Source organism: Marmota monax, unplaced genomic scaffold (genome assembly GCF_021218885.2).
Source record: "Marmota monax isolate L192 unplaced genomic scaffold, Marmota_monax_Labrador192_F-V1.1 WCK01_AAM20220418_F8-fsc00091, whole genome shotgun sequence".
NCBI lineage: Eukaryota > Metazoa > Chordata > Mammalia > Rodentia > Sciuridae > Marmota > Marmota monax.
Genome location: NW_026692434.1, coordinates 6,090,139 through 6,114,510, shown reverse-complemented (window position 1 = coordinate 6,114,510; position 24,372 = coordinate 6,090,139). Strand labels below are relative to the sequence as shown.

The following is a 24,372-nucleotide window of genomic DNA, read 5'->3' as shown; positions in this document are numbered from 1 at the left end:
CTGCATTCTATTTCTTTTCTTTTCCTAGCACTGGAAAGGCCTTGCTAATGTCCATCAGTTGATCCTTCGCACATGAAGTGAGAAGCAGAAGCCTCTTGTGTGCTTATCCTAAACAATAAACCATTTCGGTCTTTCAGAAATCTCATGAATCTTTCCATTAATGATTACTTTCATGTAGGTTCAGAGTCAGAGGAAGGCCGGCCCATGTAAGTCCCTGAAGACCCTTCAGGACACTGGGGGAGATTCTGGAACAGTGGTTTGTTTCAGAGAAACTTGAGGCCACCTGTAAGCTCTTCAGGGGTTGTGGGGAGACCATACCTGGACTTTACAGTTGAATTAGATGATGAATCAGTTGACTTATCTTCTGGAAAAACTCTTCACAGATCTGCAAGATCATTTGTAGCTTGACATGGTATGATGAGTTTTATTGTATCTTATCATCTCTGTATGCAGCAGCTCCCACACCAAGTTCATTGGTGACTCCAACTCAGAAGGGCGGATGGTGATTATTAATTACAGTATACAGGTAACATAGTGATGTGGACTGCATGAACTTGTAGAGAAATGGTTGATTTTGAAAAACTGAAATCTAGTAATGAAGTACTATTATAACAAAAAAAAAAATCCCTTGAAATACCGGTTTCTTTAGGGATCCCACACTGACAAAGTAATAGCGTAAGTAATATATTTTCTTTGAAGATACCTTCATCACCCCTGTGTTAATTCCTTGCCACTTCTAAATGTGCATATAACTTAGGGTGCAAGAACTGAGCACAGTGGATAGTGGTAAATCCAATGCCTTCATTCATCTTGGAGTTAAATCCAGTGCCTCTGTTCATCTTGGATGAGCTCTGGGGATGCTTCATGACTGCATACAGGTTAGCTGGGTGGGAATGACAGGGACTGGGTGGGTTCAGGAAGGTAGAAGGAACTGAAAATCAGTCATTTAATGGGTTCTCCCTGTACTAATACATTTTTGATAATTCCTGAGTCAAGGCATTTAATTCCCTTCCAAGATATAGCGTTAAAAGTGAATCATGATACAGTAAACTTTTACTCTATAAAGCAAATGAATGTCAAAGGAATGGACTGAACTATAGTGCAATTGAATTAATGTAAAATAAAATAAATGTTCTTATGAGAGATTCCTGGTGTTCTATGTAGGTGAGATGATTTTCTGATCTTATGTATTAATACATGATAATATAAAGAGAAACTTTCTTTTTTTTTAATTTTTTATTGCTGGTTGTTCAAAACATTACATAGTTCTTGATATATCATATTTCACACTTTGATTCAAGTGGGTTATGAACTCCCATTTTTACCCTGTATACAAATTGCAGAATCACATCAGTTACACATCCATTGATTTACATATTGCCATACTAGTGTCTGTTGTATTCTGCTGCCTTTCCTATCCTCTACTATCCCCCCTCCCCTCCCCTCCCCTCTTCTCTCTCTACCCCCTCTACTGTCATTCATTTCTCCCCCTTGTATTATTTTCCCCTTTAAGAGAAGCTTTCTTGATTGAAACTTCTGTGATGATTAATTGGCCACTTAGAAATTTGATTAAAGTACATCATCACAAACAGGTAAATATGTTAAATATATTATTTCAACTTAAAACCCACAATGTATATTTATTTCCTAATATTCTTGATGAAAGGCATAGTTTGCAGTTGAACTTATGCTTCATTTTCTTTGCATAAACCTCACCCATAATAAATTGTTTTTCTTAATTTTAATGTTTTTTTTTCATAAGTTGTATTTTTAGTGGACCATGAATACAGTGGAGATATCTGAGTTTAGAGTCCTAGCTATTTCAGGTTTCCCCCTGTGTAACTGTATGTTCACTTCTGGTTTCATATATATATATATATATATATATATATATATATATATATATATAATTTTGCATTTATTGAATTTTTCTAAGGCATTCTATTCCATTTTTAATAGGATCATCCATCTTTCTTTCTGTACCATATATCATCAGCTTATGCAACAATATGAACTTAAGCATGCCATTATATTTTAAAATATTTTGGAATGAACACCTTGAACTCTGCAAACATTCAGACAATGGTGAGAACAGAATCCTGTGGATATTGAATAGCACTTGGTATGCTACAAACTTCAGTCAGTATGTTTCCTAGGAGGGAAATGATGGCTGGAAAGCCTTATTGAAGGGGAATAAAAGGGCATATTTGGGATGTCAAGTTGTTGAGTATACCATATTACATATAAAGCTTGCTTTGAGAAAGACTATAAGGATTTTGGCATGATTTTTGAAGCTAAATGTGGCTGATGAAAATTTTTCTATATACCTGAGATAATAATTTCAAGCACATAGACTCAAGTGGAATCTGTATGCAGATGTTGACTCAAGATCAGATTGACACTATCTGCTGCTGCATGCATCTTTCTTTTAAACCAATAACAGTATGATCATTACAAGAATAGCAGCAAACAGAAAGTAAAAAAAAAGACTGGCCTTCAAGAACAAGTCATTACCAGAAAAAATTGCTTCAGGAAAACCCAATTGCAAGTTATTTTAGAATAAATTTAAAGCAAATCTAAAGGAGAAAAAAAATAACATCAGGAAAGGAGGAGATAATAATAGAAAATAACTTCAGGAAAATCCATTCTTAAATTATTCAGAATAAATCTGAAGCAATTAAGGAGGAAAATAACAGAAAATTACATTAAATGGAGCTCCACCTTGCAACCAGAAGATCCTCTTTTCCAGGAGAGGCCAGTGCCTCATCTAACAGCCACTCCCACTAGCTACTCCTGTCTGCCACAAGGCCCTTTTAGTTGCTCACTTCAGATCCCAGAACATTTTTTTTCGTCACACTCTCCAATTCCCAAGCCCCTCTGTGCTTAAATGTTGAGTCTGCAACAAAGCCTATAGTTTTGTTTTGTTTCTTTTGTTATAAGGACTCTTCCATTGAACATCCGCAATAGTGCTGGTGTAGACCTGCAATAGCTGCCATCTTTGGGCACTTGCTACGTTCTTGGTAGAAAGCCCCTTTATCTGTTATCTAAATTAATCTATTAACTAGATGCATTCCTTCCCTATTATGGAGCTGTTTTCAGGGATCAAAGTTCTTTAAATTGTTATTTGCTATGAGCAGTGTTGATCACACCACAGTATCCCCCTAAAATATGTTTTGGGGACAGTTCTCATAATCTTTTTTGGGGGGATTGAACACAGGGGCACTTGGCCACTGAGCCACATCCCCATCCCTATTTTGTATTTTTTTAGAGATAGGGTCCTACTGAGTTGCTTAGTGCCTCACTTTTGCTGAGGCTGGCTTTGAACTCATGATCCTCCTGCCTCCATGGAAGGAATTTACTATTTAATACTTGGAATTCACTGGCACAATGTGTCTGTAGAAAATGAAATATATTTTGGTAATTTATGTTGATACTTTGTACTCTTTTAATAAAGGGGACTTTTTTCTTTCTTTTCTTGTTCTCCCCCCCCACCACCCCCAAAGCCTAGTACTTAGAAATACTCCAACTCAGAATGTTTTCTTTAATTTTCCTATTTAATTTTTATACTTCCATAGTTATTAGGAGCTCATTACATGCAAACTAGACTGTTTTTTTTTTTTTGTATTGAGCATTGATCCCAAGAGTGCGTTACCACTGAATTACATGCCCAATACTTTTTGTTTGTTTATTTTTCATTTTAAGACAGGGTCTAACTAAGTTGTTGAGGGCTTGCTAAACTGCTGAGGTTGGCTTTGAACTTGTGATCCTCCTGTCTCAGCCTCCCAAGTTACTGGGATTACAGGTGTGAGCCACCATGCCTGGTCAATCTGGACGATTTTAATAAAAAACTATCCAGACAAACCTTTCATGAAAGTTTTTATTAATATATAACATATGGTATAATAGTCTAAATTTATTTCATTTAACACTGAGATCTAGTGTATATTCTTTTTACAATAAATAGAAATAATAAGTCTTCTTGCTTCTCTCTCTCTCTCTCTTTTTTTTTTTAGGCGTCAAACAATTTCATTAATGAGTCAGTATCAAAAAAATGCTGTGGACCAACAATTTTTTTTCCTTTGAAGCTTGATATATAAGAAAAATTTTACTCTCATATCAAATTTAGAGTTTTTAAATGGAAACATAATTAAGGCATTTAGAAACCTGTTAAGTATAGGTTAAATGTCAGTCAAAAGAGTACTACTGAAATGGAAATCATTGAAAATATGTTGCTTTCCCCTGAAAGTCACAGATTACGACCTTTGAAAACCTGTTATGTATGTTACTCTGGCAGAAGAAACTAGCTGATGACTAAGTAAGAGATATGTTAAGAGTTTCCTACACACTGTTTAATACACAATACAGTACTTCTTATTAGTAATAAGGAGAAAGGGAAGACTAATGGAAAAAGGGACAGAGAGCTGCCAGACTGAATTCCCCAATAACTGCAGACGAAGTAACAATCTAGCACTCAAAAAATGCTACTGGTGATTTATAAAAGAACCTTTCTTTGTTGGACAAAGTGGGAAAAGTGCACATGAATGCTTCAGTAATTGAAAGACATTAGAATTATCCAAGAGAAGCAAAAACTAAGCTTAAATTCAAGCCATTCCCTCAAAGGCTGGGAGGATACTGCTTTCCCTTCGCTAGCAAGAAAAGCCTCTGTTTTCTCAGTTTACATAGTTAATTCTACCACGAGCAACAGATTTTCATTTGCTCTCTACATATAAAAAAGTATTTTAAGAATGTCAGATGACTGCTCTCTTTTGCGTTTCCACTCTTTTCCTTTCAAAATGTCTATTATTGCTTGTGGGTCGGGAAGAGGAGTTGGAAACCAAATTATTAATGCAACAGAATGCTTTGTTACCAATGGCACAATCTTGTAGACATTTACACAGGTAATTTTAAGAAGTCATAATCTTTAGGTGAATGTATTTCTGACTTTTATTCATTTTATTGTTTCTATGCAACCCACAGATATGCCAAGTTCTGCTTAATTCAGCCCTGACAAATTTTCCTTGTTCCTGGTAGGAAGTTCTACATCTTGCTGTTGAACCTGTGATGAGTAGTGGCATAATGAACAATTGGTAACTTCAATCTGTCCTCCACAAAAAACGAAAAACAAAAACAAAAAATATTTTCATCTATGTTTGTGAAAATGATATATTTTTATTTTGCAACAATCTAGCACTCAAAAAATACTACTGATGCCGGGTGCAGTGGCACACACATGTAATCCCAGCAGCTCCAGAGGCTGAGACAGGAGGATCTAGAGTTCAAAGCCAGCTTCAGCAACAGTGAGGTGCTAACCAACTCAGTAAGACCCTGTCTCTAAATAAACAGAAAATAAGGCTGGGGATGTGGCTCAGTGGCTGAGTGCCCCTGAGTTCAATCCCTGGTACTAAAATAAATAAATAAATAAATATTTTATAAATCATCAATTTATTTATATTAATAAACCATCAATTTGTTTATATTATATATAATATAAAAAAATTGATGATTTATAAAAGAATCTTTCTTTGTTGGACCAAAGATAGTGGAAATTCTTTAGAAAATTATAAATGCTGTGTATTTCCATATAACTTCCCTTTGGGATGTCTTAAAATAATAAAATAAAAAGAAATGTAATTTATATATTGTATAAAGCACTCTTATGCCCTGTGAATTTCTTATTAGGGCACAAGTTTCAATGATTATTTTATAAATTCTTTACAATGTAGGTATTTTTTTTTACTTCAAAGGATAGCTATCCATTATTCAGTTATTTGATCCAGCTTATTGAATTCTGACTTTATGGACTCTGCACCTTTCATGGTTTGAGCTATTTGCAATTCTGTAAGTTGTAGATAACAAATAGTAATGCAAAATAATTTTTGTCTATAGACAGAAATAAATTATGTCTAGTGGAGCTTCAACTGACTTCTTTCCAATATTATAGAAAAATCCAGGTTTGCTTCTATTTGTACATCATTTAAATTTTCCTGATCTTTAGATGCCTTTGTTCTTTGGATAGATATTTGAATTGGTGGTAATATCTTACTAATGATAATAACTTAATTAAAAAAATAAATTGAATACAATGATTAGCACTTGTTTATTTTTTATTTATATTATGATTTTACTTTTAGTTGTTTGAAAAATTATTTTTCAATAAAAATATAAAGGAAAAGTAGGATTTTGAATTTAAATTTTTGAAATCAAATGTATATTATTGCTGATTTCACAGGTGAATTACCAGCTTCTTTTTCTTTCTTTGTTTTTTTCTGTGATATATTTTACTCTTTTAACTTTCATTCATCTATCATTTATTTATTTATTTTTTCTGGATATTTTATTTTATTTATTTATTTTAAAAATTTATATATGACAGCAAATGCATTACAATTCTTATTACACATATAGAGCACAATTTTTTATATATCTGGTTGTATACAAAGTATATTCACACCAATTCGTGTCTTCATACATGTACTTTGGATAATAACGTCCATCACATCTGCCATCATTTCTACCATTTACTTTTTTAACTCCAAATAAGTGTTTTGATGAGTGGACGATCGATGCAACAAATTACAATATAAATCTGTGCTCCCCAAGGTTAAAATGCACAAACAAGCCTGTCAATTTTTAACCACCATTGAAAAAATGATATATTTTAATTTTGGCAACAACTTAATCCTCAAGAAACATTGATGATTCAGCTACTTGGGAGGCTGAGGCAGGAGGATCACAAGCTCAAAGCCAGACTTAGAAAGCTAGTGAGATCTTGTATCAAAATAAAAAATAAAAGTAGCACTGGGGATGTAGCTCAGTGGTGCTGTGCCTCTGGGTTCAATCCCAGTATTGGAAAAAAATAGTAATAATTTATGAGAGAACTTAACTTTGTTGCATCAGAGACCTGGAAGCTCTCAAGACAATTATAAGTAATATATATTTTTCACATGCCTCTCTTTCAGAGGTTTATATTTTGATTGAAACCACTCATAGAAATCATTACATTGTTTTTAAAAGTAACATTTCATGATATCCAATAAGTAAAAACAGTTTTTTTACTTACTGTGCCCCACCAGAGAGCATCTGCATATGTAGAAAACTCCTTATTTGCATCCTTTTCCACCAGATAGACAAGGAAAGATGAAAATATAAGAACCAAAAATCCTATGTACCAAGCTGTGATTAATTCCTAAATATAAAAGGAATGAAAGATTTTTAGAAGCAAAAAACTGAAAAAAGGGGGAAAATCTACTCATAATTTCACTTACTTTACTACTTTTTAGATACTTATTCTATTCTTTAAATAATCCATTACCTACCATGTCCCTAAATTGCTTTAACTATCTTTGAAATGACTAATTTTGCTTGTGATAGGTTTATTAAATATTATTATAGTTATCAATAAAGTGGTTCAAAAATTTTGTTCTAAAACCCAGAAAACAAATCTTACCTTGCTGTGTGCATAAACTACCGAACCTAGTAATTTCCAAGTGCCTCCTCTCCGGTCCATGCGCACCATACGGAGGATCTGTAGGAAACGGAGACTTCTGAGTGCAGACGTGGCGAAAATATTACCCTGAGTTTTTGCTGAAACAACTGCTATTGAAGCAATAAGAACAATGGTATCTGAAAGAAAAGGTTGAGACAGCCATCAGTTGCATGACTAAGAATTTTTATTTCTCAAAACATTATTTCTAAAAGGTTCACTTGGGCCTGTTTGAGGCACAAATAGATAAACAGATCTCCAACTCTAGCCTTTCCTAGAGCTACTTGGGTTTCCCCTAGTGGTTGAGAGTGACAGGACTCATCTAATGCTAAGTTCTGACTTTTGGTCACCTTGAGCTTTACCCATGCAATTTTGAACTACATACTTTGTAACCTCTAGTGAACTGAACAATGGCTTTCAGGCAGTTCAGTGTTTCCACACTGACTGTAGGGCAGTCTTCCAAAATACTTCTGAGCTCATTAGCATTCATGTCTGCAGAAAGAAGCTCCTGCCTCAGCCCCTATCATATTCACCTCTCCCTGGTTCATGTGGTAGAGGCAAGACAACCAATCCAGGTGTAAAATGCTGCTTGCTTGGTGTAATGTTTATTTTCTTGCCAAACACTTTGTATCTCTTTTATGTCCCAAATTCCTAATGTTGTGAAGTCTGCAGTTTTGCATATTGTTAAACAAAGGCCTCCACTAAGCTGAATACTGGAGGCTTCTCTATACAGTATTCTTTATACCTGGTCTGTCAGTGCGTGAAAGTCTGGTGCACAAATTGAATAATATTACATTTGTTACAATAAAGTATGTAATTATAAACAAACGGTATTTCCTGGGAATGGACGTTCAATGTTTGACATGTTGACATTTGGCTTAAAAATATCTGCCCTTTTGTAAGCAAAAAGGAGACAAAGAACAGCTAATGAAAGCATAGAAAAGATAAAAGAGGACTTAACCACTCCATGAGTAAATATCTTGAGTGATGAGAAATAGATTTAGAAGTGGCAAAATGAAGTGGAGATGAATGATCACCTGTGGCTATTTTAATTCCTTAGCTTGACCTTAACATCTTCAAACAAAATTTCTTTCCTGTTTCAAGTGAGTTGTGCATTACTGTACTTCCACTCACCAAAGAACCAGTTCCACTTCAAAGGTGTTGCATTTGTCATGTTTTCATGATTCTCAGGATTGGCTATTGTGTAAATGTGTATAATTCATTCAGCTCATACTTTTCCCTCCACTCAGAAAGATCTGGTCTCTTGGAGCCAATTGTCAACATCTTCTGAACTGTATGGGTGCCCCCTTTTTGGGCCAGTGCATGAAGAAAGGGGGTCTGAGATTGACAGTGTATGCATCAGTCAAAGGGATTTTCCCAGTCAGATCGAAACTCTATGTAACTTTGTGGATAGGTGCCAGAGAACCCCAAAGGCATCCTTGAGTTCCTGTTCTAGGCAACTGTTGGAAATAATAAGGAACTAAATGGATTGTATCAGACACTGAGAACATATTTTCAGTGAATAAAATTCAGTTTCTTGTTTGCTAATGACATGATCCTATATGTAGAACACTTGAAAAACCTCCACCAGCCGACTTTTAGAACTGACAAATTCAGCAAAGTTGCAGGACACAAGATATTATGGGTTAGATATGCAATGTTCCCCCAAAACCTCATGTGAGACAAGAATTTTCAGAGGTGAAAAAATCAAATTATGATAAGAATAATCTAATCAGTGGTTTAATCAAATCATATGGATTAACTGGGTGGTAATTGTGGGCAGATAGTGTGGGGCTGGTGGAGGTTGGGTACTGGGGGTGTGACTTTTGAGTTTATATTTTGCCCCTGGTGAGCAGAGCCCTCTCTCTGCTTCCTGGTTGCCATGTTTTGAGCTGTTTTCCTCTGCCATGCCCTTCTTCTATGTGTTCTGCCTCATCTTAGGACCAGAGCAATGGAGTTGACCTTCTGTGGACTGAACCTCTGAAACCATGAGCCAAAACAAAATTTTCCTCCTTCTTCCTTTACATTGTTCTTGTTAGGTCTTTTGATCACAATGATGCAAAAACTGACTAAAACACAAGAGCAACATACCACAAAAAAAAAAAATCAACAGCATTTCTATACTTCAATAATGAATCTGCTGAGAAAGAAATCAGGAAAATTTATTTCAATTCACAATAATCTCAACAAACAAACAATCAAACAAACAAACTTGGGAATCTAACTAAGGAGTTGCAAGACCTCTACAATGAAAACTAAAGAACATGAAGAAAGAAACTGACAAAATTTAGCAAAGGACTCCCAACTACTTGCCCATGGAGGTCTTGCAATGCCTTAGCAGGATCACCAGCATCAGCACTGGTGCAGAATTCCTGGACACCACTCCCACAAAGGACACTCAGCCGCTACCCACATGCAGGAACTCTGGCTGCCACTCCTTTGTGGACCCCCATCTACCAACGTGGAGCCCCCCTGGTCACCTCCATCTTGGGACTCGGCAGCTACTGCCGTAGTCCCCTACTCACAGTAGCCTGCCTGCACCTGGGGACATCACAGGCTCTGAAGAAAGCTGATAGCCACAAGACTGCATGCCATAGAGAGCTCATCTTTGAGTGCACTGCACGGTGCCATCGCCCAGCTCCCCCCACCCGATCTGACACCCCATAGTTGAAAACAGCTGCCTTCATCTTGATTCACCTCCATCACCATCTTTAGTATGTGCAATTACCAGTTTGGAATACTGGACAGCCAGGTACCCATAGTTTTCTAATCACCTCCAATCCCCAGCAGCCGCTAACTCAGCGGAGTGACTGCCCAATACAAAATAGTGCTCCGTGACAGGTGCACAGCCACCAGAGTACAATACACAAGACCCCCGGAGAGAAATGTTCCTGATTAGGAAAGGGAGAGAGTGAGGGAGATACACTTTAGAGACTAATTTAGAGGGCAGGAACTGTTAGGTCTACAGGTGAGATGAGGAGATAAGACCTGGCTCCCACATCACAGGAGGAGACCCCAAAGGAGATCCTTGAGGTGCAGTCTCCGAATGGGACCAGCGGGTGCCATACTCCACTTCCAAGTGCTCTGCACCCAAGACCAACCCTCACACCCTGGTAACCCCCACCATGCAAAGGGTGGAGATAACAACTAAGAACAAACAACCCCGCCATTGGATGAGAAGGGAAGCAAGAAAGACACTGATCTTCAACCAAGACAATCCTTGTTTCTTCCTTTGAGTTTTTTTCTTTCTTTCCCCTCTTTATTCTTCTGCCCTCACATCCCCAACATACGTGAAACCAAGTACTTTGCATGAATTAGGATATTGAGGAGAGAGACGATTGAATAGTATATTACAGTTGTGTTGTATATTCTTTTTTTCTGTCTCCAATTTTTACTATTTTAACTTTTCTTAATATATATTTTTTTTTTGTCTTATGTACTCTACTGTCTTCCCTATTTACTTGTCTACACCAAATTGCTACCTCTCTATTCTCCTGCTACTAAACTTATTCTTTAGATTTCTCTAACACACTTCCCAAAATATAATAACTCTATATCCTCATCTCATACATCCTCAGTATATCTTCCTACCCCTCACCACTGGTTTTTTTGTCCACCATCAGAAACTGTAAACCCTTTTACAAACCTACTGATTATATTGTAGATAATAATTGAATTCACCAATCCTGTATATTGTTACCAAACTGTAAACATCTTAATAACAACTATTTGTTTTTAGGTGGTATTTTGTTTACATTGGGATCTATTAACATTGTCCTTCACCTCACAGGAGAAGTACTGGAACCCCACAAGGGCACTAGAAGCCTATACGGTAAAAACAGTAACACCTCAGATCTACAGAGCTAGAAAGGAAGACATACAAGCAGCATGAAAAGACAAGGGAAGAAAGTGCCCCAAACAAATCAAGATACCACTTTATTGGAATCCATGGCCAGCACAGCAGATGAAATGACAGAGAAGGAGTTCAGAATGTACATAATTAAAATGTTCTGTGAATTAAAGGATGATATAAGAAAGCAAATACAGGCAGCAAAAATCATTTAGACAAATACATAAGCAAATACAGGAAGCAAAAGATTACTTCAATGGGGAGATAGAGATTCTAAAGAAAAACCAAACAGAAATCTTTGAAATTAAAGAAACAATAAACCAAATTAAAAGTTCAATTGAAAGCATCACCAACAGAGTAGACCACTTGGAAGAAGGGATCTCAGACAATGAAAACAAAATATGTAATCTTGAAAAAAATGTAGACCACACAGTGAAAATGGTTTCATCAGCAGAATATTCAAGAAATATGGGATAGCATAAAAAGACAAAATTTAAGAGTTTTTGGGATAGAGGAAGGCATAGAGTTCCAAACCAAAGGAATGAACAATCTATTCAACAAAATAATATCAGAAAATCTTCCAAACATGAAGGATGAATTGGAATACCAAATTCAAGAGGCTTACAGGACACCAAATGTACAAAATCACAATAGATCCACACCAAGGCACATAATACTGAAAATGCCTAACATACAGAATAAGGAGAGAATATTAAAAGCCACTAGAGAAAAGAATCAGATTACATATTGGGGGAAGCCAATTAGGTTGTGTGAAGATTTTTCAACCCAGACCCTGAAAGCTAGAAGATCCTGGAATAACATATATCAAGCTCTGAAAGAAAATGGATGCCAACCAAGAATTTTGTATCCAGCAAAATTAAGCTTTAGATTTGATGATGAAACAAAAATCTTCCATAATAAACAGAAGTTAAAAGAATTTACAGCTAGAAAACCTGCACTATAGAACATTCTTGGCAAAATATTCTATGAAGAGGAAATGAAAAACAAAACAATGAAAATCAGCAGAGGGAGGTATTACACTAAAGGAAAAGCTAATCAAAGGAGAAACCAACTCAAGTTAAATAACAAAAATAAGCAAAAATGTCTGGGAATACAAATCATGTCTCAATAATAACCATGGCCTAAACTCACCAATCAAAAGACATAGGTTAGCTGATTAGATCTAAAAACAAACAAGCAAGCAAACAAACAAATAAACAAAAAAACACAAAAAACACCCAACAATATGCTGCCTCCAAAAGACTAATCTCATAGGAAAAGACATCCACAGACTAAAGGTGAAAGGTTGGGAAAAATCATACCACTCACATGGACTGTGGAAGCAAGCAGAACTTTCCATCCTTGTATCAAATACAATAGACTTTAAGCTAAAATTAATCAAAAGGGATAAAGAAGGTAGTTTCATACTGCTCAAGGAAACCATACACCAACAAGACATAACAATTATAAATATATATGCCCCAAACAATGAAGCATCTATGTTCATAAAACAAACTCTTCTCAAGTTCAAGAATCAAATTGACCACAACACAATAATTATGGATGACTTTAAAACGCCTCTTTCACCACTGGATAGATTGTTCAAACAAAAGCTGAGCAAAGAGACTATAAAAATCAATAATACAATCAAAAACTTAGACTTAACTGACATATATAGAATATTTCATCCTTCAACAAGCGAATACACTTTCTTCTCAGCAGCACATGGATCCTTCTCTAAAACAGATCATATATTATTCCATAAACCAACTCTTAACAAATACAAAAGAGTAGAGATATTACCCTGCATTCTATCAGATCACAATGAAATGAAATTAGAAATCAATGATAAAATAAAAAATAAAAACTACTCCAACACCTGGATACTAAATAATATACTACTGAATGAACAATAGGTTGCAGAAGACATCAAGGAGGATATTAAAAAATTCTTAGAGGTAAATGAGAACACTGATATAATGTATCGAAATCTCTTGATTTCTAAGAAGAAAGTTCTAAGAAAGTACTAAGAAGAAAGTTCATTGCATGGAGTTCGTTCCTTAAAAGAAGAAAAAGTCAACAAATTACTTAACATTACATCATCTCAAATCCCTAGAAAAAGAAGAACAAATCAACATCAAAAGCAGTAGAAGACAGGAAATAATTAAAATCAAAGCCGAAATCAATGAAATTGAAACAAAAGAAACCATTGAAAAAATTGACAAAACAAGAAGTTGTTTTTTCAAAAAAAATAAATAAAATTGACAAACCTTTAGCCATGCTAATCAAAAGAAGGAGGGGGAAAACAGATTACTAGTGTACATGATGAAAAAGTAAATATCATGACAGACACTATGGAAATACAGAAGATAATTAGAAATGATTTGAAAACTTGTACTCCAATAAAATAGAGCATATTGAAGGCACTGACAAATTTCTAGAGGCATATGATGACCAAATTGAATCAGGATGATATACACAATTTAAACAGATCAATTTCAAGCAAGGAAATAGAAGTTGCTATTAGAAACCTACCAACCAAGAAAAGCCCAGGACCAGATGAATACACAGCTGAGTTCAACAAGACCTTTAAAGAAGAACTAATACCTATACTCTACAAATTATTTCATGAAATGGAAAAAGAGGGAGCACTTCCAAACTCATTCTATGAGGGCAATATCACCCTGATTCCAAAACCAGGCACATACACATCAAAGAAAGAAAACTTCAGACCAATATCTCTAATGAACATAGATGCAAAAATTTTCAATAAAATTCTGGCAAATTGAATACAAAAACATATCAAAAAGATAGTGCACCATGTTCAAGTGGGGTTCATTCCACAGATGCAAGTCTGGTTCAACATATGGAAATCAATAAATGTAATTTATTACATCAATAGACTTGAAGATAAGAATCATATAATCATCTCAATAGATGCAAAAAAAAAAGCATTTGACAAAATACAGCACCCATACGTGTTCAAAACACTAGAAAAACTAAGAATAACACAAACATGTATCAACATCATAAAAACTATCTATGTTAAGCCCCAGGCCAGCATCATTCTAAAAGGAGAAAAAGTGAAAGCATTCCCTCTAAAAATTGGAACAAGTCAGCGATGCCCTCTTTCAACACTTCTATTTAACATAGTTCTTGAAAAACTGGCCAGAGCATTTAGATGAAAGAAACCAAAGGGATATGGATAGGAAAAGAAGAACCCAAATTAGCATTATTTGCCAATGATATGATTCTATACCTAGAAGACCCAAAAAATTCCACCAGAAAACTTCTAGAATTAGTAAATGAATTCATCAAAGTAGCAGGATACAAAATCAACACCCATAAATCAAAGGCATTTCTGTATATCAGTGAAAAATCTTCTAAAAGGGAAATGAGGAAAACTATCCCATTTACAATAGCCTCAAAAAACCAAAACAAAAAAAAACCAAAAAAAAAAAAAAAAACCAAAACCAAAAACAAACAAACTTGGGAATCAACTTAATGAAAGAGGTGAAAGACCTCTACAATGAAAACTACAGAACACTAAAGAAATAAATTAAAGAAGACCTTAGAAGACAGAAAGATCTTCCTTGTTCTTGGATAGGCAGAATTAATATTGTCAAAATGAGCATACTACCAAAAGCACTATACAGATTTAATGCAATTTCAGTCAAAATCCCAATGACATTCCTCATAGAAATAGAAAAAGCAGTCATGAAATTCATTTAGAAAAATAAGACCCAGAATAACTAAAACCCAATCTTTAGCAAGAAGAGTAAAGCAGGTGGCATCACTATACCAGACCTTAAACTACACTACAGAGCAATAGTAACAAAAACAGCATAGTATTGGCACCAAAATAGATTGGTAGACCTATAGTACAGAATAGAGAACACAGAGACTAACCCACATAATTACAGTTATCTTATATTAAACAAAGGTGCCAAAAACATACATAGGAGAAAAGATAGCCTCTTCAACAAATGGTGCTGGGAAATCCATATGCAACAAAATGAAATAAAACCCCTATCTCTCACCCTATCTCCCAACTCAAAGAGGATCAAGCACCTAGGAATTAAACCAGGGACATTGCTCCTATTAGAAGATAAAGTAGGCCCAAATCTCCATCATGTTGGATTAGGCCCTAACTTCCTTAATAAGACTCCTATCACACAAGAATTAAAAATAAAAATAATAAAAAATAACAAAACAAAACAAAACAAACAAACAACAATGATAAAAGAATTAAAATCAAGAATTAATAAATGGGACGGATTCCAACTAAAAAGCTTCTCCTCAGCAAAAGAAACCATCAGTGCGGTAAATAGAAAGCCTACATCTTGGGAACAAATATTTACCACTTACACATCAGATAGAGCACTAATCTCTAAGGTTTATATAACTCAAAAAAGCTAAACACCAAAAGAACAAATCGCCCAATCAATAAATGGGCCAAGGAACTGAACAGACACCTCTCAAAAGATGATATGCAATCACCCAACAAACATATAAAAAATGTTCAACATCTCTAGCAATTAGAGAAATGCAAATCAAAACTACTGTAAGATTTCATCTCACTCCAGTCAGAATGGCAGCTATCAAGAACAACAAACAATAAGTGTTTTCGAGAATGTGGGGAAAAAGGCACATTCATACACTGCTGGTGGGATTGCAAATGGGTGCAGCCAATATGGAAAGCAGTATGGAGATTCCTTGGAAAACTTGGAATAAAACCACCATTTGACCCATCTATCCAACTCCTTGGTTTATATCCAAAGGACTTAAAAACAGCATACTACAGAGACAAAACCACATCAATGTATATAGCAGCACAATTCACAATAGCTAAATTGTGGAACCAACCTGGATGCCCTTCAGTAGATGAATGGCTAGGGAAACTTTGGTATATATACACAATGAAAACTACAGAACACTATTCAGCATTAAAAGAGAATAAAATCATGGCATTTGCAGGTAAATGGATGCAGTTGGAGAATATCAAGCTAAGTGAAGTAGGCCAATCCCAAAAAACCAAAGGCCGAATGTTTTCTTTGATATGAGGATGCTGACTCATAATGGTGATGGGAGGGAGCATGGGAGGGCAAAAGGGAGGGAGGGGAAGGAAGGGAGAAAGGGGGTAGGAATGATGGTGGAATGAGTTAGACATCATTACCCTAAGTACATGTATGAAAACACAAATGGTGAGAAAATCCTTTGTGTACAACCAGTGACTTGAAAAATTCTGCTCTATATGTGTAATGTGAAATTAATTGCATTCTGCCATCATGTATAACAAATTAGAATAAATAAATAATTTAATAAAAATAATAAAAATAAAATAAAGGTTCATCAATAACTTAAATGATATTAAACAAACTTCTGGATTTATTAAAAAAAAAGAAATTGTAGATCTAAGAAAATGGAAAGACCACTCGAATTCTTGGATAAATAGAATTAATATTGTCAAAGTGATCATACTACCAAAAGCAATATACAGATTCAATCCCTATCAAATGCCAATGACATTTTTCAAGATCCAGAAAAAACAGTTCTAAAATTCATGTGGAAGAGTAAAAGTTCCAGAATAGCTAAATGGTACTGAGTAAGAGGAGCAATGCAAGAGTCATCATGATATCTTATCTCAAATTATACTGAGGAGCTATAGTAATGAAAGTATTATAGTATAGGCCTTGAAGCAGACGTGAAGGTCAATGAATAGAAGATCCACAGAAAAATTCACATAGATATAATCTTAGGATAATTGACAAAGGTGCCCAAAACGCACATTGTAGAAGATAGCCTTTTTAGCAAACAGTGCTAGGAAAACTGATATCCATACGCAGAACAATGAGACTAGATCCCTACCTGTCACTCTGCACCAAAGTCAAGTCAAAGTAAATTAAGGACCTAGGAATTAGACCAGAAATACTGCAACTGCTAGAAGGAAACACAGGTTCAACACTTAAATATATTGGTGCAGGCACTGACTTTCTTAAAGTTCAAGAAATAAAATCAAAGATCAAAACATGGGATGGCATTAAATAAAAAATCTTCTGCACAGCAAAGGGAACAAGAGTATTAATAGAGAGCTTACAGAATAGGATAAGATCTTGGCCAGCTACTCCTCAGACAAGGAATTAATATCCAGGATATATAAAAAGCTCAAAAAACTTAACACCAAAAACCACAAACGACTCAATCGATAAGTGGGCAAAAAGTAAAAGATATTTCTCAAAAGATGAAAAGCAAATGTCCAACAAATATTTGGAAAAAATGTTCAACATCTCTAGCAATCAGGGAAAGCAAATAAAAACTACACTGAGATTTCATCTCACTCTAGTTACAATAATAACCATCAAGAAAACAATTAATAATAAATGCTGGTGAGGAAGCAGGGGAAAGGTACATTCATACACTATTGGTGGGACTTCAAATTAGTACAACCACTTTGGAAAGCATTAGGGACAGTCCTCAAAAGACTAGGATGGAACCGCCATATGACCCAATATCCTATTCTTTGTTATTTATCCAAAAAAACTAAAATCAGAGCATTATAATGATTCAGGCACATCAGTATTTATAGCAGCACAATTAACAGTAGCCAAGTTATGAAATCAGCCAAGGTGCCCATCAAAAGATGAAAGGTTAAAGAAACTGTGTTATATACAATGGAGTTTTAGTCAGCCATAAAGGCAAATAAAATTATGGTATTTGCTGGTAAATGGACAGAACTGGAGAATATCATGCTAAATTAAATAATCCAGACTCAGAAAGTCAAGGGTCAAAAGTTTTCTATCATATGAGGAAGCCAGAGGAAAATAAGGGGGAAAAAAGAGGAGGGTTAATCCCATGAAAATAGAAGGAAGATCAGTGGAATAGAGGAAAGTGATTGAGAGGAAGGGAGGTGGGATGGGACAAAGGAGTGAATTGACCAAATTATGCTAGGTATATGAATGAATACACCACAGTGAATTCTATCTTTATGTATATCTATAAAGCACCAATTAAAAAAATACATAAATAGGAGACCAGTAATATAGAGGAAGGGGAACAGGGAGAGGGAGGAGGGCAGGGAAAGAGGAAGTACTAGGGACAGAGATGTCCCTAGTAAGTTATATTCTGTGCATGTATGAATACGTCAAAATGAACTCTCCCGCTGCCCGCGCCTGCAGGGTAGGCAAACCTGCAACCGACCTGCGGATCAGGCCTGGTGGCCTGCCGGCGTGGTACACTCCAATTGGAGTAGGGGCAGAACAGAGCCGCTGCCAGCTCCCAGAACAGGCCCAGTGACCTGCCGGCGTGGTAGCCACAACACCCCAATTGGAATAAGGAGAGAGCAGAGCCGCCGCCCGCACCTGCAGGAAAGATACGCAAGCAGTATGAAAAGACAAGGAAAGAAAGGACCACAAGCAATGCAGGTCAACGCAACTTTAGAAGAGGTAACAGCTGCAGCAGATGGAATGTCAGATAAAGAATTCAGGATATACATGCTTCAGATGATCTGGAGTATCAAGGAAGACATTAAACAGCAAAATCAGACAATGAAAGATCACTTCGACAACGAATTACGCAAACAAATCCAGGAAGCAAAGGATCAACTATACAGGGAGATAGAGGTTATAAAAAACAAACAATCAGAAATCCTAGAAATGCAGGAAGCAATAAACCAACTTAAAAACTCAATGGAGAATACTACCAGCAGAGTAGAACACTTAGAAGATAGAACATCAGACAATGAAGACAAAGTATTTCAACTGGAAAAGAACATAGACAGCTCAGCAAGACTGTTAAGAAACCATGAGCAGAACATCCAAGAAATATGGGATAACATTAAGAGACCAAACTTAAGAGTCATTGGGATACAGGAAGGTACAGAGCTCCAAACCAAAGGAATGAGCAGTCTATTCAATGAAATAATACAAGAAAACTTCCCAGACTTGAAGAATGAGACAGAATCCCAAATCCTAGAAGCCTACAGGACGCCGAATGTGCAAAATCATAAGAGATCCACACCTAGACACATTATAATGAAGATGCCCAACATACAGAATAAGGAGAGAATTTTAAAAGCTACAAGAGAAAGGAAGCAGATTACATTTAGGGGAAAGCCAATCAGGATAACAGCTGATCTTTCAACACAGACTCTGAAAGCTAGAAGATCCTGGAATAACATATTTCAAACACTGAAAGAAAATGGGTTCCAACCAAGAATTGTGTATCCAGCGAAATTAAGCTTCAGGATGGAGAATGAAATTAAAACCTTCCACGATAAACAAAAGTTTAAGGAATTCGCAGCTAGAAAACCATCTCTTCAAAACATCCTCGCCAAAGCATTACAGGAAGAGGAAATGGAAAATAACAATGAAAACCAACAGTGGGAGGTAGGACAGTAAAGGGAGGGGGGAAATAATCAAAGAGGAAAACAAACCATGTTTAGTAACAGAAATAAACAAATATGGCTGGAAGAACAACCCATATCTCAATAATAACCCTAAATGTTAATGGCTTAAACTCACCAATCAAGAGACACAGGCTAGTAGAATGGATCACAAAACAAGACCCAACAATATGCTGCCTACAGGAGACGCATTTGATAGGAAAAGACATACATAGGCTGAAGGTGAAAGGTTGGGAAAAATCATATCACTCATATGGACTTCGGAAACAAGCAGGCGTGTCCATACTCATATCAAATAAAATAGATTTCAAGCCAAAGTTAATCAAAAGAGATAAAGAGGGACACTACATACTGCTTAAGGGAACCATACACCAACAAGACATAACAATCATAAATATTTATGCCCCAAACAATGGTGCAGCTATGTTCGTCAAACAAACTCTTCTCAAGTTCAAGAGTCTAATAGACCACCATACCATAATCATGGGAGACTTCAACACACCTCTCTCGCCACTGGACAGATCTTCCAAACAAAAGTTGAATAAAGAAACTATAGAACTCAATAACACTATTAATAACCTAGACTTAATTGACATATATAGAGTATACCACCCAACATCAAGCAGTTACACTTTTTTCTCAGGAGCACATGGATCCTTCTCAAAAATAGATCATATATTATGTCACAGGGAAACTCTTAGACAATATAAAGGAGTAGAGATAATACCATGCATCTTATCTGATCATAATGGAATGAAACTGAAAATCAACGATAAAAGAAGGAAGGAAAAAGCATACATCACTTGGAGAATGAACAATAGGTTACTGAATGATCAATGGGTTATAGAAGACATCAAGGAAGAAATTAAAAAATTCTTAGAGATTAATGAAAACACAGACACAACATATCGGAATCTATGGGACACATTGAAAGCAGTTCTAAGAGGAAAATTCATTGCTTGGAGTTCATTCCTTAAAAAAAGATAAAACCAACAAATAAATGATCTCACACTTCATCTCAAAATCCTAGAAAAAGAAGAGCAAAACAACAGCAAAAGAAGTAGAAGGCAAGAAATAATGAAAATCAGAGCTGAAATTAATGAAATCGAAACAAAAGAAACAATTGAAAAAATTGACAAAACTAAAAGTTGGTTCTTTGAAAAAATAAACAAAATCGACAGACCCTTAGCCATGCTAGCGAAGAGAAGAAGAGAGAGAACTCAAATTACTAACATACGGGATGAAAGAGGCAATATCACAACAGACACTTCAGAAATACAGAAGATAATCAAAAATTATTTTGAATCCTTATAGTCCAATAAATTAGAAGATAGTGAAGGCATAGATAAATTTCTTAAGTCATATGATCTGCCCAGATTGAGTCAGGAGGATATAGACAACCTAAACAGACCAATATCAATTGAGGAAATAGAAGAAACCATCAAAAGACTACCAACTAAGAAAAGCCCAGGACCGGATGGGTATACAGCAGAGTTTTACAAAACCTTTAAAGAGGAACTAATACCAATACTTTTCAAGCTACTTCGGGAAATAGAAAAAGAGGGAGAACTTCCAAATTCATTCTACGAGGCCAACATCACCCTGATACCTAAACCAGACAAAGACACTTCAAAGAAAGAAAACTACAGACCAATATCTCTAATGAACCTAGATGCAAAAATCCTCAATAAAATTCTGGCCACTCGGATACAAAAACTTATCAAAAAAATTGTGCACCATGATCAAGTAGGATTCATCCCTGGGATGCAAGGCTGCTTCAATATACAGAAATCAATAAATGTTATTCACCACATCAATAGACTTAAAAATAAGAACCATATGATCATCTCGATAGATGCGGAAAAAGCATTCGACAAAGTACAGCATCCCTTTATGTTCAAAACTCTTGAAAAACTAGGGATAACAGGAACATACCTCAATATTGTAAAAGCAATCTATGCTAAGCCTCAGGCTAGCGTCAAGACAGGGATGCCCTCTCTCACCACTTCTGTTCAACATATTTCTCGAAACACTGGCCAGAGCAATTAGACAGACGAAAGAAATTAAAGGCATCAAAATAGGAAAAGAAGAACTTAAATTATCACTATTTGCAGATGACATGATTCTATACCTAGCAGACCCAAAAGGGTCTACAAAGAAACTATTAGAGCTAATAAATGAATTCAGCAAAGTGGCAGGATATAAAATCAACACACATAAATCAAAGGCATTCCTGTATATCAGCGACAAATCCTCTGAAATGGAAATGAGGACAACCACTCCATTCACAATATCTTCAAAAAAAATAAAATACTTGGGAATCAACCTAACAAAAGAGGTGAAAGACTTATACAATGAAAACTACAGAACCCTAAAGAGAGAAATAGAAGAAGATCTTAGAAGATGGAAAAATATACCCTGTTCATGGATAGGCAGAACTAACATCATCAAAATGGCCATATTACCAAAAGTTTTCTATAGGTTTAATGCAATGCCAATCAAAATCCCAACGGCATTTCTTGTAGAAATAGAGAAAGCAATCATGAAATTCATATGGAAAAACAAAAGACCCAGAATAGCAAAAACAATGCTAAGCAGGAAGTGTGAATCAGGCGGTATAGCGATACCAGACTTCAAACTATACTACAGAGCAATAGTAACAAAAACAGCATGGTACTGGTACCAAAACAGGCGGGTGGACCAATGGTACAGAATAGAGGACACAGAAACCAATCCACAAAACTACAACTACCTTATATTTGATAAAGGGGCTAAAAGCATGCAATGGAGGAAGGATAGCATCTTCAACAAATGGTGCTGGGAAAACTGGAAATCCATATGCAACAAAGTGAAACTGAATCCCTTTCTCTCGCCATGCACAAAAGTGAATTCAAAATGGATCAAGGAGCTTGATATCAAATCAGAGACACGCCGTCTGATAGAAGAAAAAGTTGGCTACGATCTACATACTGTGGGGTCGGGCTCCAAATTCCTCAATAGGACACCCATAGCACAAAAGTTAATAACTAGAATCAACAAATGGGACTTACTCAAACTAAAAAGTTTTTTCTCAGCAAAAGATACAATAAGAGAGGTAAATAGAGAGCCTACATCCTGGGAACAAATCTTTACTCCTCACACTTCAGATAGAGCCCTAATATCCAGAGTATACAAAGAACTCAAAAAATTAGACAATAAGAGAACAAACAACCCAATCAACAAATGGGCCAAGGACCTGAACAGACACTTCTCAGAGGAGGACATACAGTCAATCAACAAGTACATGAAAAAATGCTCACCATCTCTAGCAGTCAGAGAAATGCAAATCAAAACCACCCTAAGATACCATCTCACTCCAGTAAGATTGGCAGCCATTAGGAAGTCAAACAACAACAAGTGCTGGCGAGGATGTGGGGAAAAGGGTACACTTGTACATTGCTGGTGGGACTGCAGATTGGTGCAGCCAATTTGGAAAGCAGTATGGAGATTTCTTGGAAAGCTGGGAATGGAGCCACCATTTGACCCAGCTATTCCCCTTCTTGGTCTATTCCCTAAAGACCTAAAAAGAGCATGCTACAGGGACACTGCTACATCGATGTTCATAGCAGCACAGTTCACAATAGCAAGACTGTGGAACCAACCTAGATGCCCTTCAATAGACGAATGGATAAAAAAAAAATGTGGCATTTATACACAATGGAGTATTACTCTGCATAAAAAAATGACAAAATCATAGAATTTACAGGGAAATGGATGGCATTAGAGCAGATTATGCTAAGTGAAGCTAGCCAATCCCTAAAAAACAAATGCCAAATGTCTTCTTTGATATAAGGAGAGTAACTAAGAACAGAGTAGGGACGAAGGGCAGGAGAAGAAGATTAACATTTAACAGGGATGAGAGGTGGGAGGGAAAGGGAGAGAGAAGGGAAATTGCATGGTCATGGAAGGAGACCCTCAGGGTTATACAGTGGAGGAGGTAGAGAGAGAGGAGGGGAGGGGAGAGGTGGGGAGGGGGGAGGGTGGAGGATGGGAAAGGCAGCGGAGCACAACAGACACTAGTATGGCAATATGTAAATCAATGGATGTGTAACTGATGTGATTCTGCAATCTGTGTATGGGGTGAAGGTGGGAGTTCATAACCTGCTTGAATCAAAGTGTCGAATATGATATGTCAAGAAATTTGTAATGTTTTGAACAACCCACAATAAAAAATTAAAAAAGGAAAAAAAAATGAACTCTCATGATGTATAAATGTGATGAATTAATGAAACATTTGAAAAATCTGGTTGTAAAACAGAATATACAACGTAATATTATTCAGAAAATATATATTAGTATATGACTGGGAAAAACATGTGAATATATATAGATTATTACCATTATCTGTAGGGGTAGAGGGTTGGGGTGGTATGTAGATAAATGGGCTTTTATTTTTCCAAATTATTAATTTATGTAGTGTTAGAATTTCATAAAAATGAATATATCTTTAGAAAATAGAAAAAATGTTAGAGTTAGCACAAGTCAGCTCATGATTTTTATCATGTGGAGGGACTTATTATTTATTACTTACAAAAAAGTGTTTCTTATGTGGCCTACTTGAGATATATATACAGACACATACGTAATGTATACACACAC

General features: G+C 35.9%; 1 protein-coding gene across 2 annotated transcripts in view; it reads right to left on the bottom strand.

Annotated features, from left to right (window-relative positions):
• Kcnq5 (potassium voltage-gated channel subfamily Q member 5) overlaps positions 1-24,372 on the bottom strand; it is a 550,965-nt gene that overhangs the window by 88,164 nt on the left and 438,429 nt on the right. For both annotated transcript variants that reach the window (XM_046443015.2, XM_046443014.2), the window contains exons 4-5: positions 7,448-7,623; positions 7,061-7,186 (exon numbers count right to left, since the gene is read on the bottom strand). In XM_046443015.2, the coding sequence (XP_046298971.1) occupies positions 7,061-7,186; positions 7,448-7,623 (302 nt within the window). The remainder of the gene's footprint in view (positions 1-7,060; positions 7,187-7,447; positions 7,624-24,372) is intronic.